The following is a 17,139-nucleotide window of genomic DNA, read 5'->3' on the forward strand; positions in this document are numbered from 1 at the left end:
CACGGGCTAGGCTTCTAAAGTGAAGTTGCTAAAGGTGTAGGAGGAAGATGGCAAGAAATAATAGTCAGCATTGGATAGCTGGCCTTCCAAAAGACTCATATTCAAATAAAAAGAATTAAAATACTGTTCCTGGGGCAGAGTGGTTAAGTCCATGGGCTCTGCTTTGGCAGCTTGGGGTTTCACTAGTTCGGATCCTGGGCGCGGACATGGCACCGCTCATCAAGCCATGCTGAGGCAGCATCCCACATGCCACAACCAGAAGGACCTATGACTAGAATATACAACTATGTACTGGGGGGCTTTGAGGAGAATAAGTTAAAAAAAAAAGATTCATAATAGATGTTAGCTCAGGTGCCAATCTTTAAAAAAATAAAATTCTGTTCCTACACAAGAAGTGATTCACATAAAATATTTAACACCACAGAGTTTGCCACAAAAACAGATCTGCAGTCAAAAGCAAGCCACAAACTATGAACTTTCACCCTCCATCTCTGTGATTCAAATACGGGATGACAGTAATGTAAAAAAGAGTGAGTTTAACAGAAGGAGACTCTTTCAATGCAAATTAAAAGATAAATTTCTAGGAAAAGTTAAGAGAAAAAATAACTACACAGAAGAACTAAAGCCGCCAATTGTATGAGTGGAGCAAGGACAGAGTGAAAGTTACTGGAGAGCACAGAAAATCTCACGGTCCTATGGTGTGAGAAAAGGGAAACTGAAGAAGGAGGCTGCAAGACTTCAAAACGCACTGCATGCTGCTACCCACCTTTTCCAAAACAACATAGAGATCATGATTCCATCCTAAGAATAGTATTATAGCTAACATTAATCAGATTATGCTAAACACCCAACAATTTACTCATTGTTCTTTTTTTTTTTTTTTTGGTGAGGAAGATTGGTCCTGAGATAACATCTATTGCCAACCTCCCTCTTCTTGCTTGAGGAAGATTGTGCCTGAGCTAACATTTGTGCCAATCTTCCTCTATTTTGTATGTGGATGCTGCCATAGTATGGCCTGATGAGCGGTGGGTAGGTCTGTGCCCAGGATCTGAACCCACGGACCCTGGGCTACTGAAGCAGAGCATGCAAGCTTAACCACTACACTGTGAGGCCAACCCCTACTCATTGTTTTTTTAATACATTATCTCATTTAATTCTTACAATAATACCTTGAGTTAGATCTCATTACTATCTTCTTTTTTGTAGATGGAAAAAATTAGGTTCAGGGGAGTTAAGTTAGGATTAATGACTCCTAGGTAGTGAATGGTAGAGCTGATCTGCACCTCATCCCAGAGCCCAAGCTCTATACCTGCTGCTGTGTTTTCCCCTCAGAATTGTCTCTGCTGGTTGTACTTGCCCCCACTGTTCCACTTATACCACCACACACGCTATGCATATAAGTCTCAGTTGCTTCACTGTGAAACCCCAAACACTGAGCTTGGACCAATGGAAACAATGAGTAATTGTAAACTGAGTTAAATTTGATTTGATTTAAATTCAATTAATGCCGTTTTACTTAGGAACCACTCTACGTGGACTCAAAACCATTAATACTTGTATAAACATGAATAAATTGCTCAACATCTTTGCCTCACAATTTAAATGAAAATAACAACTAATTGACCTCATAATATTGTTGAGAGGAATCAATGGATTTACGTGTAAAGTGTCTGGAGCAGTCCTGGCATCTAAGCAACATATATAAGCTTTTACTAGTGTAGGAAAAACTGAATTGGCACGAAAAAAGAATCCTGGACATGTCGTCTTGGACAAGTCATTAAATTTTTCAAATCTCAGTTTACAAATATAAAAAATTTAAAAACTGGGGAGATGATCCATGAAAATTCTTTCAAGTCAACAGTTTTTAACTCTATAGATAATTATATACTATATTTTGTGGTTAACCTCATGCTTTAGATATGGAGAATCTTGAAATACATGTTATTGCTGTAATGAAATAATGCACATGGTAAACAAACATTTCAATTTCACTCTAATCTCTATTCCACTTAACACTCTTGTCCTTTGTTTCACCTTGCTACAGGACACCTCATGATTCCCAAATAACACCGATGGATAACAGGACAGAAGTGACACAGTTCATCCTCCTAGGACTAACCAATATCCCAGAATTGCAGATGCCCCTCTTTATAATGTTCACTCTCATTTACCTTATCAGTGTGATTGGAAACCTGGGGATGGTCCTACTGATTCTCATGGACTCTCATCTACACAGTCCTATGTATTATTTTCTCAGTAACTTGTCTCTTGTAGACTTGTGTTACTCTTCAGCTGTCACTCCCACAGTCATGGCTGGGTTTGTTACAGTAGACAGGGTCATCTCCTACAATGCATGTGCTGCTCAGATGTTCTTTTTCGCAGTCTTTGCCACTGTGGAAAATTATCTTTTGGCATCGATGGCTTATGACCGCTATGCAGCAGTGTGTAAACCTCTGCATTACACCACCACCATGACGATGAGTGTGTGTGCACGTCTGATCATAGGCTGTTATGTCTGTGGTTTCCTGAATGCCTCCATCCACATTGGCAACACATTCCATCTCTCTTTCTGTATGTCCAATGTGGTCCATCACTTTTTCTGTGATATTCCAGCAGTCATAGCTCTGTCTTGTTCTGATAGGCACATGAGTGAGCTGGTTCTCGTTTATGTATCCAGCTTCAACATCTTTTTTGCTCTCCTGATTATCTTCATATCTTATCTCCTCATATTTATCACCATTCTAAAGATGCAGTCATCTTCAGGATACCAGAAGGCTTTATCCACCTGTGCCTCCCACATCACTGCAGTCTCCATCTTCTATGGGACAATTGTCATCATGTACTTACAGCCCAGCTCCAGCCATTCCATGGACACAGACAAAATGGCATCTGTGTTCTATAGTATGATCATCCCCATGCTCAATCCTCTGGTCTATAGCCTGAGGAACAAGGAGGTCAAGAGTGCATTCAAGAAGGTTCTGTTGCAGGCAAAATTGTCTCTAGGTTTAGGAATGCTGTAGCATTCCCTGTGACCAAGTTTAATTTCTCTCAGATCTTCTCCACTTACTGAGTCATATTTTAAGGTCCACACTCAAGTTAAGTTCCTGAAGTAAACCCTTCCCTGTTCAAAAGTTTGCTGTCTAGAAAAAAGGAAACGTGAAAAAATATAATTCCTAAATGAGAATGGCTAAGATGAATCATAAGACATCTTGTGTCCTGCATGTTGAATACCTTATTAAGGATATTTGACTCATTCGCTCATTCTAGATGGATTTCCTTTACCACATGCCGCTACAAACATACATGTAAAGCAGGGGCAAAAGCAATCTCATGAGCAGGAAGAAGTGCGTGCCTGTGCCTCACATGGGTACTTGTACATGGGAGTGGGAAATATGTCATATGTAATGAAATGTGGCTAGTTTTTTATTTTAATAATTTAAATAATTAAATGGAGTATTTGAACATCAGTTTACATGAAATATTATTTATTTTATTGAATAAACGTTCTAAGGGTCCTAATTTGAAAATAAAGTGATACACTTTTAAGTGAAAGTATTTGCCTTTCCATTGACACATTTTATCTAGAGATACATAAATATAGCACCTTAAATAAATTAATTTTTACATCTTGACTGAGTCATTTTATACAACCAACATGTTCACATTACAATTTTCAAGAGCCAGAGTACAAGAAAAATGGAGGAAAAATAAAAACATTTTCCAATTGGAAAATTACTGCATACATACAAATTAGACTTAACTGAAATTATTCCAAATGCCCATATAAATATAAACATGACAGTATCTGTCAGTAATAAAGACAGTATGCATTCATTATGCTGGTATAACACACAGTCTTCATGCTTTTAATTTTGATCCTCAGGGAGCTCAATACTGTACAAAACCTACTTATGGTAATGTGCACTAATCTCTAATTGGTTGTCTCTGTAAGATAAGAGACTTCAGCATCTCAATAATTGTAGGATTGTGCTTGAATGTGCTAGGATTCTTATGGTGGTACTTGTGGGTCAGTATAGTTTGACACAAATATTCATTTCATTCTTTATGGTAACGTTTCTCCTCTTGGAACCATTTCTGATTTTTAGTTTAAATGATCCTTTAATTTTACAACTATTTCAGGTTACAGAAGATTTTCAAAAATAACACAGAATGGTTCTATATAATCTTGTGGCAGGCTAGAATAGCTGCCAAAAGATCCGTGGCCTAATGCCTTGAACCTGTGAGCCCTAATTTATATGGCAAAAGGGGACTATTAAGATGTGATTAAATTAAGAATTTTAAGATTGAGAGGTTATTCTGAATTTTCTATCTGTACCCCAAATAAAATCCCATATATTCTCATTAGAAGGAATTAGAGAGGATAGGACTTTGGGAAGACGCTTGAAGAGGAGGCACCAGACTCTGTCTCCTCAACTAGACAACTACACTGGCAGAATCTGTCTGACATAATTCTTTGGGAACTCTGGAGCCTGTTGAAGGCTTGGAATTTCCAGGGGACAACTTGGACGATAAATTGTGGTTAATTTTGAATTTCAGCTCTTAGCACAGTAGCAGTTACCCATTTCCCATCGGCAGCCAACCACTTTTCCCACCCTCAGCCACATGGTAAGCAGCAGTGCACATTTGCCTACAGCAGCTTGCACACAACTTGCAAGAGCCAAGGTGGCAAAAAAGACTCTGTCTTCCAAATTGGGAATTTGTACTCTGATTTCTGCTTCTAACCATGAGGTGCAAACAAAGAGGTAGGCAGCCACTGCTGTTGCATCTGCACTATGGTTTTAAGCCTCTCTCCATTTAGCTGAAATGACTTCCATGGGATTTAAATGGCTAGTGACCTCTTTATATCCCTTAATTCTTCTCTTTTTCCTCTTGTGGGAGCCAGATGTTAAAGTCTAGGACATTAAAAACAACTGCATATATGGGGACAATTAGAAAGTGACCACACATGCCCAGGAAAAAGCTCAGAAAAGACCTGAGAAGACTGTAAGTTTATATGTCAGAGTGGTCTTCAAAACAGACAGGGCAATCAAAAAACAAAAACAATAAAAGAAAAGGGCAAACTCTGGGGAAAGGAGAGAATCTGATGTCCAGAATTAACACAGTATTAGATTCAAATGTCCAGTTTTAAACAAAAAGATCATAAGGTATACAAAGACACAGGAAAATATGCCCAATTCAAAGGAAAATAATAAATCAACAGAAACTCTCCCTGAAAAAGACATGACAGCAGATTACTACACAAAGGCTTTGAAACAATTTCTTAAAAATGCTCAAAGAACTAAAGGAAGATGTAAAGAAAGTCAAGAAACAATGTATGAACAAAATAGAAATATCAATAAAGAGATAGAAAACCTAAAAGTAAACCAAAAGAAATTCTGGAGCTAAAGAGTACAATAACTGAAATAAAAAATTCACTATAAGGATTTAAAGGAAGAGTTGAACAGGCAGAAGAAAGAATCAGCCACTTGAAGATAGGACAATGAAGATTAGTGATTCTGAGGAACAGAAAGAAAAGACAGAAAAAAAGTGAATGGTGCCTATGGACCTGAGGAACATCATCAAGCAGACCAACACTCACATTATGGGAGTCTCAGAAGGAGAAGAGAGTAAAAAATAGAGAGAACGTTGAAAAACGATGGCTAAAAACTACCCAAACTTGATGAAAGATATGAATATAAACAGCCAGGAAGCTCAAAGAACTCCAAGTAAGATGAATTAAGAGATGCTCACTGAGACATATTATATTCAAACTTTCAAAAGCTAAAGACAAAGAGAGAATCTTGAAAACAGAAAGATAGAAGCAGATTATCACATACAAATGATCTTCAAAAAGATTATCAACAGATTTCTCATCAGAAATTTTGGAGGCCAGAAGGCAGTAGGCAAATATATTCAAATTATTAAAAGAAAAATAATTGTCAACCAAGAATTCTACATCTAGGATAACTGTCCTTCAAAAATGAGGGACAAATTAAGACATTCTCAGATACATAAAAACTCAGAGAGTTTGCTAATACTAGACCTGCCCTGCACATCTTGCCCTGCCAGAAATGCTCAAGGGAGTCCTCAAATGTGAAATGAAAAGACATTAGACTGTAAATTAAAACAAGACGGAGAGAAAAACATCTTAATAAAGGTAATTATGTGGACAATGATTAAAGCTAGTTTTATTGAAACAATGGTTTGTAACTAATTTTTGTTTTCTACAGGATTTAAGGGACATACATTTAAAGAAAAAAAAGTTATTAGTCTGGAAGGAAGTGTTATTTTAACCTTGATTTGTAAATCCAAATCTTGTTTTCTTGTTGGAAGGCATGCACCAACACAAACATACAGAATCCTTATGCAAGGCAAGGGAGAATTAATACTATAAAGTATTTAAGAAAATCTGCCCAATCATTAGGTGATCACTAACCTAAGTGAGTAGAAACTTCAGTGGTGACATACAACAGATACAGAATTAACATAAGTAATCGAGGAAAATCAATAAACAAACAAACAAACAGTATCCCCACCCACAACAAATACTAAGTGGGAGCAGAGATCTCAGGATAAGCTACATTTTATTAATTTGATTGTCCATATTTCAATTGCAAAAATATATATATCAGACGAAGAAAAAGGAAAGTATGACCAATACATAGATTTTAAAAAATAATCAATAGAAACCATCCCTGAGGAAACCCAGATGTTGGGCTTAATAGAAAAAGATTTAAAACAGATATAAATATGGCCAAGGAACTAAAGGAAACCAAGTCTGAAGAATTAAGGTAAGCCTGAGAACAATGTCTCACCAAATTGAAAATATGAATAAACATACAGAAATTATTTTTTAAAAAACAAATAGAAATTCTTGAGTTGAAAAGAATAATCAATAAAATATAGAATTTACTAAAGTGGATCAGTAGCAGATTTAAGCTGAAAGAAGAAAAATATCAATGAACTTTAAGATAGGTCAGTTGAGAATATCTAGCATGAAGCACAGAAATAAAAAAGAATGAAGAAAAGTAAACTGAGTGTCAGAAACAAGTGAGATACTATCAGAAGTACCAACATACACATAATGGGAGTGCCAAAAGGAGACGGAGAGAGGGAGAGAAGGAATATCTAAAGATATAATGGCCAAAAACTTCTTAAATCTGAGAAAAAGAATGGAATGAAAATAGATTGAAATTTTAACAAAATGAACTTCAAAACATTAGCAGATATGTACATTAACAAACTCATACCATTTATATACAAATAAGTTATTAATACTACTGTAATTCTTGGTGTTTTAAGTTTAAAAATTAAATATTATGTTTTTATTTAAATAAATTAAAATATACATTTATCATCCTTTTCTTTTTTCTATATTGTGATATGTTTGCTCTATTAAAATTGTCATATAAACATATTAATTTTAGATATAACTCACAAATATGGAAATTTGGATAGCAAAATAAATGCCCATGTAAAGGCATGTATTTACATTAAAAACAAGAAAGAACAAAGAATAAAACATCTACAATCAAGAAACTTTGGAAGTATTTTTATCAAGGTTAGTTTAAAAATATATAAAACCTATTGCTTTTTCATATATAAAAAGATAAAGTGAAATATAATTTTTGAAAACCAAAAACATGTTAGATATATACATATATGTATATATATTTATAGCAAATCAAATATTAATATTAAGAACATGTTCTCAGGCACCAAAATAATTGTTTTAAATTCTAATATAACAATAGACCTACCTCATGTATGTCTCAACTAATTTTTCCTTCTATAGGTGTGTGGTTTTCATGAGTTTCTCATGAATGATGTATGTGTGTGCATATGCTTATATATGCAACTGTGAGCGGATATGTTCATGTGGGAGTGCAGGAAAGCATGTTTATTAACAAGAATTTGAAAATAAGAAGTCCTTGTTCGGGAGTGGTTCTTCCTAAATTTTTGTTCCTAGGTCTCATATTTTTTTAAGACTTTCACTCTGTAGGCTTAATCAATAGCTGAAGAAAGAACTAAAAGAAATTAGAAATTTGTGGACCAGACAGGTAAATGTTTCCCCTAGATAGATCTGTGGTGGATGAAACTGCCTTATTGTAGATTTTATGTAATTAAAACATTAATCCTATAGAAGACTTTGCCTTCCCCACAGTCTTTCTAAAGGCACTCTTGACTTCTTTGTTCCTCAGGCTGTAGACCAGTGGATTCAGCATGGGGACGACCATAGTATAAAACACAGATGCCAATTTGTCTGTGCCCATGGAATGACTGGAGCTGGTCTGTAAGTACATGAAGATGCCTGTCCCATAGAAGATGGAGACCGCAGTGAGGTGGGAAGCACAGGTGGAAAAGGCCTTCTGGCATCCTTCAGATGAGCGCATCCTAAGGATGGTGATAAATATAAACAGGTAGGAGATCAAGATGACCAGGACAGAAAAGAGATCATTGAAGCCCACCACAAAAAGAATAATCATTTCACTGATGTAGTTGTCTGAGCATGAGAGAGTCAGAAGAGGAGGAGCATCACAGAAAAAGTGATCAACTACATTGGACCTACAGAAGGAGAGCCTGAAAATATTCCCAGTGTGGATGGAAGCATTCAAGAAACCACAGATGTAGGGGCCTATGACCAGACAAGTACACACACTTGTTGTCATGGTGGTGGTGTAATGCAGGGGTTTACACACTGCTGCATAGCGGTCATAGGCCATTGAGGCCAAGAGGAAACTCTCTACAGTGATAAAGGCTACAAAGAAAAACTGTGTGACACAAGAATTATAGGGGATGATATTGTCTCCTGTGAGGAATCTTGCCATGACCTTGGGAGTGACAGCTGAGGAATAACCAAGGTCCACCAGAGAGAGATTACAGAGGAAAAAGTACATGGGAGTGTGGAGATGAGAATCCCACAGAATCAACTTGATCATCCTCAGGTTCCCAACCAGAGTGATGAGGTAGATGAGAGAGAAGATTATGAAGAGTGGGATCTGCAGTTCTGGGTCATCAGTTAACCCCAAAAGAATGAACTCAGTCACCTCCGTACTGTTCTCCATGGAGATCAATTGGGAATCATGTGGCTGCCCTGTAGCAATGAGAAATATGAATCAGAATGACAAATAGAGGGAAGACTCTGCTGAAATCAATCAGCATGATCACTCCGTGCTTTATTTCAGTATTGCAATAACTTGTTTCCAGGAGTCTCTAGACCTAAAGCATGGCTACGGCAACTAAATGAAATTTTAAATTATTGATAGATCATAGAACATCCCAGATAAAAGAACTGGAGATAATGCAACCCAATCTCCTAACTTCCTAGAAGTCCGAATTGAAGTAAAGAAAAGATTTGTGAAAGATCATCAGATTAGTCGCCAATTGGAACAGCTCAGACTCCCAATTCAAATTTTACAGAACGATCACAAACTATTCTTTATGTTAAAATAGTTTAGTGAAATTAATGTGAAATTGATTTAATTTTACTTCAACTGACATTTTTTTGTCTTATCTATTGTGTCAAGAACAGTGTTATATAATAGTAAAAGATAGTTAAATAAAACCTGCCCTTAGCCTAAAATGGTCTCAGTACAGTTCAGTACACAGAATGTGTAACCTACCATATAGTGGAAAAACAGTAGAAGTTCACGTACAAGGATTCAAAGCATCCAGAAAATAACAGTTCTCACTTTTATTTCATTAACATGGCTTTTAACTTTTGCCTTCAGATGTCCCTGATCTGGAGCCATGTTAAAGCCAGGCTAAAAGGATGCAAATCCCACCTCCACTATGTACAGAATAGATAAACTTGGGAGAGTGTGCAACTTCACTCAGCAATCAGTTATGAAACTGGGCTGATAATGCAAATTGGAATAATTTCAGCTGTTTGAGAATATGATTTGGACAGAGGGCTTGGTCTATCTGATATTGGACAGGTGGATAATATAAGACGGAGCTTTCGGATAAGGATGAAATCAAAGAGTTGATAACATCACTCATGCCATTTACTTTCCCCTAAAACTCCTCTGCTCTCCTATTCTTCATATACTCTCCTCCAATTTTCCACAAAAGATTTCTGTCTATCTACACAAGTGGCAATTCCAACTGTGCCAGAAAAATCCATTTATTTTCTGACTCACCTTGAATACTAACTAGTGTCCAGGCCTTAGTTTCCTCATCTATAAAGTGGGGATAATAATATTGTCTAGTACTTAATAAGTATTCAATAAATGTCTCTATTCTGGGAAATTCAAAGTGTAGGTGAGATTTTCTTTGTCCCATTATCCTTAATTTCTCAGAACCTGAAAAAGCTTGGATGCAGCCATCACACATAAGAACAATACAAATTTTGATACATTATCACGGATGTTAGGAACAGTATAAGAGCACTTTTTGAAGCCTACATAAAATCTTATTATGGAATTACCACTTGTTTGTCTAAATCAAGAATCTTCCCAAAATGAAGTCTGAAAATTTTATCCACTCTAAAATTTTAGCTGAGTAGTTTAAAGATTAAGGATCCTTAAGAGATGAATTCCCACTGCAACAATTAGATATTCGATTCTGTGATGCATTTTTTTCAATAATTTTTGTTGAGTAGCTACTATTAGCATGACACCGCATATATACTGGAAATAAAAAGGAAAACAGCAATTTCTATTTTGGAAAGGGAAGCAGATATAAAATAAAATGAATAGGGAAAATGTTTAGTATAAATGTAAACCTTTTAAAAAGCTGAATGGGGTCTGGGAAGGTTAGAAATCATTTTAACACATGGTGATCTGGTAGACCCTTATCCCTAAAATGAGACTTTTGAGCAATACCTGAGGGAAGCAGATGAGCAGATCTCAAGTATATTTGGGGAAAGGGCATTCCAGGCAGAGGGAACAGAAAATGCATGGTGCTGGGGTTTGAGCACACCAAGGTTGTTCTAGAGACAGCAAGAAAACCAAAAAGCCTGCAGGGGGAAAGAAAGTTTAGGTCAGAGAGGTACAGCAAGGTGAAGCTGTTATGACCTCACTCACTACTTTAATTTGCTAGGCTTTTATTCTGAGTAAGATTGAAAAGCATTAAAGGATTTAGACAAAAATGTAACACAACCTGAATTCTTTTTTAAAAGGATCACTCTAGAAAAACTGTCGATAATTGAATTTAGAAGGATAAGGACGAAGGTGCTAAAAAATTAGGAGGCTATTATAATATTCTAGGTAAGAAATGATGATTGCTGGGACCAAGATGGTAGTGAGAGAGACAATGAGAAATTACCCACTTTGGGATGGTGGAGGTGACTAGATTTCCTGATTACTGAAAAAGAGGCATGAAAGAAAAAGAGGGGTTAATGCAGACTCCAATTTTTGTATAGCAATACACAGAATAGTGTAAAAGAAGCAGATGTTTGGAAAAAGGGAGAAAAGAGATCATTTTCTCTTCAAGAGTTTGATATCCCTTTGGCCATGAAGTAGAAGTGTTACATAAATAGTAGGAAATACAATCTGGAGTTTAGAGGAGAGGACTGACTGCCTCAGATTATGTTAATTTGAACTACATTGGCAGTTTCTAATGGTTCAACATACATAGATCATATTAAATCCACAAGACTAAATAACACCACTTAAGTAAGAGTTTAGACAAAAATCAGAGTTCTCTAATGTTTTAGGTAAAAAAAATTGAAGAGATTCAGTGGTAAGGAGGATGTGGAGGAGAAATTGCTACCACTTGAGATAGATACAAGGGAAACACCATCCCAGGACACAAACAGATTTCAGTTAGACCAAGGTGGTAAAGGGGACTTTCAAAGGAAAGGTTAAGTACATATTAAATTATGTTCATGACTGACTATAAATTCCAGAGTGGAATGATTTCAGGAGGTTGGCAGGGGTGAAAGTTGGGGTCACTATAGAGGATATACAGAGATGTATGGACATTATTTGTAGGCGTTGAAGGCTGATATGACAATCCTCAGCTTCACTATGAGTGACATAGAGATACATATAATAATGAGATTAATCCTCTGGGTCTCCAGGTGAGGTTGGGGGTTGGAAAGTGATTATACAGGTGAGGATCATGACAGAAGCATGGAAATTCTGCACAGAGCTCACTTCTGCTATTAGTGGAATGAGGGCTACTTAGAGCAGGGTGACTAGGATACCCTCTTGATTCCATAAAAAACTACTCGCTTGAATCAATAGCACAGATATAGACTTCTCAAATTTGGGGGAAAAAATTTACTGGATATCTTTTCAAAACACTTTACCAACTTTCTTCTCCACATGCAAAATCTCAGGTTTTAATCTAACATCTTTCTGGAGGAAAAAGAAAATTAAAACCTGTTTTACTCTATTGAAAAGAAATTAGGAACTACAGTGGTTCTTTTAGGCATGTATTGATCTCTTATCATTCTCTGCTCCATAGATGGAAACTTCTTATGGAATGGACCACCACAGAGTTGGTACTCAGTGAAAACTAAAAAATGCAATCTTGTGACCGGCCTGGTGGCTCAGCACTTAAGTTCACACGTTCTGCTTCAGCGGCCTGGGGTTCGCTGGTTCTGATCCCAGGTATGAGCTAGGCACCCCTTGGCAAGCCATGCTGTGGCAGGCGTCCCACGTATAAAGTAGAGGAAGATGGGCACGGATGTTAGCTCAGGGCCAGTCTTCCTCAGAAAAAAGAGGAGGATTGGCAGCAGATGTTAGCTCAGGGTTAATCTTCAAAAGAAAAAATGCAATCTTCATGACAAAATGCTCTCTGCCCCCCATACAAATCTCACATATTCTTCCAAGAATAACAAAAATTCCAAAGTTTCCCTGAAGTCTTCTGCAGCTCCTTCCTCTTCAGATGCAATTATGCCATTATAATCAATAGAATTTATCAGTCTGTTACTCTAAATTTTTAAATTTTATCATAATTTACCATTTTGTGTAAGTGGAAGACGTGATTAATAATGACTTAAGCTGTAATAGATATTACTTTTTGATCGTTTGCTATATTTCCATCACCAAGCCAGAGACTGTGATACTTTACCTCAGTTAATTGTCATACTCATGAGATATTATCCCAAATTCGTAGGTATAAGAATTGAAGATTTTTGACATTTAGTGACTTTCTTAGGGCTGCAGAAAGTAGCAGAGCAGAGATTTGAAGCCGAGTTACTTTGAATTTAAGTCTTAGGTCTTTATCATGAAGATGTATTCTTTTAAGCTTTTTATATTTAACCTAAACCGGGCACAACAAAGTAACTCATTTAATTGACTGGTTGATTGACAGGTTGAGTGATTAAATCTATCATTGGAATTCAATGTGGATAATTAAAAAGCACAAACTTGGGAATCAAATATACTTACCAGTTATGTGACAGTGCAAATAAACTACCTTTTTGGATCTTAGTTGAATAACAAGAACTGGATCCACAAATATTTACAACCCACTTCAACCTCTTCAAAAAATCCTCAAATAGTGAAGAAAGAACATGACCTTTTAGTAACACCAACCAATAAGCTGCATAAAGTGCTGAATGCTGTCCATTCCTTATTCTCTCTATAAGCACTAAGTCGGTACCTATGGTGTACTAGGTTGTGTGCTAATTTGCAGGCCTAAGTGATGAACAAGATATGTTCCTGGACCTCAGGATACTTAGTGCGCTGAGACAGATATATAAACTGATGAATATTATGTACTTTTCTTATTCTCCGTTCCCAAGAAAGAACATTGCTTTCTCACTTGCTCAGAACTGTGTGATGGTACTTGATCTCATTTGCACTATAGTCCACTAGTCAGTTGATGTAATAGTTAGTAAATTGGATGTCCAACACCAGGTAAGTCTTTGGTGGCAGAATTAGAACTTGAGATTAGACTTATTCATTTCCACATTTGGTTGTGTCTTGCATAATTTTACGTATCTCATTTCAGTGCATTTTTAACTGATTTCTAGGCTTAATTTTCCCCCATCATTATTCTCCATTTTCCCCTCTCTTTTTAAATATTATATTAGCTCCCCAATTACAATAAAATTTTATATTAATACCCCATTTCTCAGCAACTCTGAAATTAGTCAAAACAACTACTTTATTACATTCCCTGAAAGAGAAAACTAAGATTGAAAGAGCCAATTTGTTCAAAGTTGAGCAAGCTTATACTTAGCAGAGACTCAATTTCTCCCTGTGCTTTTCCTCTATGTCACATGATAAATATACATATTCTAATAGGATCTCCAGAGTGTTTAGACATATAACCTCAGCTTATATGAAACATATTCAAAACATTCAAGCACAAGCTCTGAATAAATCAAAGGAGAAATCACTTCCTTGAAGCATATTCCTGATTACCTCCAATCATGAAAATTTATGCAGACAGTAGATGTGACCTAGTAGAAGTAGACTTACCTTACTCCCTGAACAATACAACATGTAAGTCCAGTACCTTCTTATGTGAGTGCATCTCAAATCAGAAATTCAGCCTGTGAAAGAAAGTAAACACCCTACTGGAATGTTCTTCTTTAGTGTTTGGCCAAAATGTTTGAAGTTCTCAAGAGGCAGGAAGAAACTGAAGTAAATCAACGCTATTGGTCTTGGAATCAGCTAACGATAATTCTAGCTCTGGATCTGCTGCTCAGTCTTCTTAGATAAATCACTTAGACTCTTTGAGTCTTGATATATTCATCTATAAAATGGAAATAATAAAAAAGCAACCCCAAGGACGTCCTCCATGAAGACTGCTGCTATGATTAGGAAATGAGCAAATCCTTAAAATGCCTTATACTTGGTAAGGAGTGATCATCATAATCACCATCAAGATCACTGTTATTTGGAGTTGTTTTCCCTGGAAATTGATGCTTGCTCTTAGTATTGACACAGTTTGGGGGAAGGCCTTGCTGCTACTAGACAGCCATTAACAAGTGGGATAAATAAGTGAATTGCCAAAATAACTGTGGTGTTTGGGCTGCTCCTTCTAACATGAGACCAAAGGAAGTCTTGTGGGGGTTTGAAAGGTTAAATAACAGGATCCAGGAGGGAGTTATATGGTCATGGAACTCTCAGGAGACAAATATCCTATGAGGGCTACAAAACTTTTTATCTCACATAACTAGGGAACAAGTTATTAAAGAGTCTATGGGGATCCAGCTCTGCTTGTTGAGGGAGATCCTGGGTGCATTTACACTATTTGCGGTTATTCTCTTTGATAATGTGCAATTTGAGCCACAGCATAACCTCCAAGACTGCAATTTGACATAAATATTGGAGGATGGAGAGGAAGGTTCTGTCATTAAACAAGACAATTGGAGCCCAGGAATTAGTGCTTTGCTTAATTCTTCTTAAATGTTTGTACCATTGAGAAGAAATAATTCATTCAACTGTTTGTTGATCTCAAATGTGTTTCAGCCATAACGATGAGCCCTAAGAATACAGACACACGCAAAATAAACATCATTCTTGCATTCCTGGTGCTTAAGTCTAATGGAGAAGATAGACACTGAACAAGTGAACACTGTAGGAACCATAAAACTACATGTGGAACAAAATGCCATGTATACGTGTGTGCATGTATTTATTTATAGAATAATCATGTACATATACATAGAAAACGAGAGGGAAAAGAAGAAGTCTACTTTACATTGGCTGCTCAGAATATTCTCTCAGGAAAGTTAACATTTCAGTCAGGCCCAAAAAGACAAAGAGCCAGTGTGAGAAAGATCATTCCAAGCAAAATAAAGAGTGTAGTAGTAAAGACTCCATATTTCAAGGAAGTCAGCAGAATCTAAAAGAAGCCAGTGTGGCTATAGCATACGTAGCGAGACCACTTCCTTGACAGTTTCCATTTCAGCGTCCTCCATGAACAAAACCTGAACAAAACAAAACAAAACATAAGCACTCATCTCCAACACCAAAACTATCATCAGAGTTATTGGTCTGGATCACATGACCAGCACAGACAGGTTATAAGGATAGCTCAAATACTTTCCTGTCAGAAGCAATGACCACTGGGATTCAAAATTAGCTTCATATTGGAAACTGTTTCTTCCCATTAATTTGGGAACATGTGGCATTGTGCGAAAACTCATTACCATTTCTTAAGGAGTATCCATCATACCCAAAAATAATTACTTATAGTCTGGGGGTTTAAAGACCCATGTTACTGTGAGTAGTTCCTATGATTTACCTAGAGGTTGTGAATAATTGCTCTCTACTCTACTGAGACATGACTGAGGGGTATACTCCCACACCAATGTATTCAGCCTGTTCTTGTCTCAGTCATCACCATCCCACACGGCTAACATGTTTTTTTCTTGTCCTGGAAGGAATACCTGCTGTTCTTACTACCGTAAGTGAATTGGAACCGTTTTCTTTTTCTAGATCTATGTTGTTACTGGCATCTGTATAGTGTAGTAGTGGTGAGCATAGACTGCGCAGAGAAACACATCTGGTTTTAAATATCAGACTTCTCAATTTTCTACTTGTGGGACCCTTGGAAATCACCCGTGGTAAAGTTGGAATAAAAATGTTACCTACATCACAGTTTGATAATATATAGCATAGTTGAGAGGATTGAATGAGATGAGATATAGTTGGGAGAAGATAGATAGATGGATAGATGGATAGATAGATAAATAGATATTTGGCAGACAATATATGGATATAATATCTAGCAGTATGAGAAAATTGGGTTTACTTCAGCAAATTTATATTTGCTAAATAAAGGTGATAATCTGAAATACTTAGTCATCCAGTAAGTTAATTTTTAAAAAGTGTCCCATCTTTCCTTCCTCTTTCAGATATAAGGGAATTTTCAAGTCGATTCATTTCAAAAGATCACTGGACAAACATAGCAACTAACTGCCCTCATGAAGCTGTCTATAACCTAACATAGAGTAGTTAATAAGAGAAGTTACACTACAAATAGAGTTATTTTGTGATAATTGTTATTAAAAAGAGAAGTAGATTGAATTGGGAGATGTATATAGAGTGATCTTAACTCACTTATGGGTTAGTTTATGACTAAGAAATTTGGCACATAATTTAGTTTAAAAGACTGCCAGAGTTTATAACCATGTAGATGGGAAGAGCCTAATCCTGCCAGGGAGTACCACTGTATAAGCTAAATATACTGTTTTTGTTGTAATTTTTAAAGGAGCACATCTAAGAA

General features: G+C 36.5%; 2 protein-coding genes and 1 long non-coding RNA gene across 3 annotated transcripts in view; 1 reads left to right on the forward strand and 2 right to left on the reverse strand.

The window, feature by feature from the left end:
• The first annotated feature begins 2,069 nt into the window (after window positions 1-2,069).
• LOC106822152 (olfactory receptor 5B3-like) lies at window positions 2,070-3,020 on the forward strand. The gene has a single exon (XM_014827194.2). It carries the CDS (start codon window positions 2,073-2,075, stop codon window positions 3,018-3,020), a length of 948 nt encoding a protein of 315 aa, XP_014682680.2. The 5' UTR covers window positions 2,070-2,072.
• Window positions 3,021-8,123: 5,103 nt separating this feature from the next.
• Window positions 8,124-9,068, reverse strand: LOC106822156 (olfactory receptor 5B12-like). The gene has a single exon (XM_014827197.3). It carries the CDS (start codon window positions 9,063-9,065, stop codon window positions 8,124-8,126), a length of 942 nt encoding a protein of 313 aa, XP_014682683.2. The 5' UTR covers window positions 9,066-9,068.
• Window positions 9,069-15,537: 6,469 nt separating this feature from the next.
• Window positions 15,538-17,139, reverse strand: part of LOC139040471 (uncharacterized) — a 45,357-nt gene continuing 43,755 nt past the window's right edge. The window contains exon 3 of the long non-coding RNA XR_011494980.1: window positions 15,538-15,838. This is a non-coding gene — a long non-coding RNA (uncharacterized lncRNA). The remainder of the gene's footprint in view (window positions 15,839-17,139) is intronic.

The sequence above is a fragment of the Equus asinus genome, chromosome 17, assembly GCF_041296235.1.
Source record: "Equus asinus isolate D_3611 breed Donkey chromosome 17, EquAss-T2T_v2, whole genome shotgun sequence".
NCBI lineage: Eukaryota > Metazoa > Chordata > Mammalia > Perissodactyla > Equidae > Equus > Equus asinus.

What these genes read in the sequence shown, in the direction of transcription:
- LOC106822152 (XM_014827194.2), top strand. Translation starts at nt 2,073, where the DNA reads ATGGATAACAGGACAGAAGTGACACAGTTCATCCTCCTAGGACTAACC.
- LOC106822156 (XM_014827197.3), bottom strand. Translation starts at nt 9,065, where the DNA reads ATGGAGAACAGTACGGAGGTGACTGAGTTCATTCTTTTGGGGTTAACT.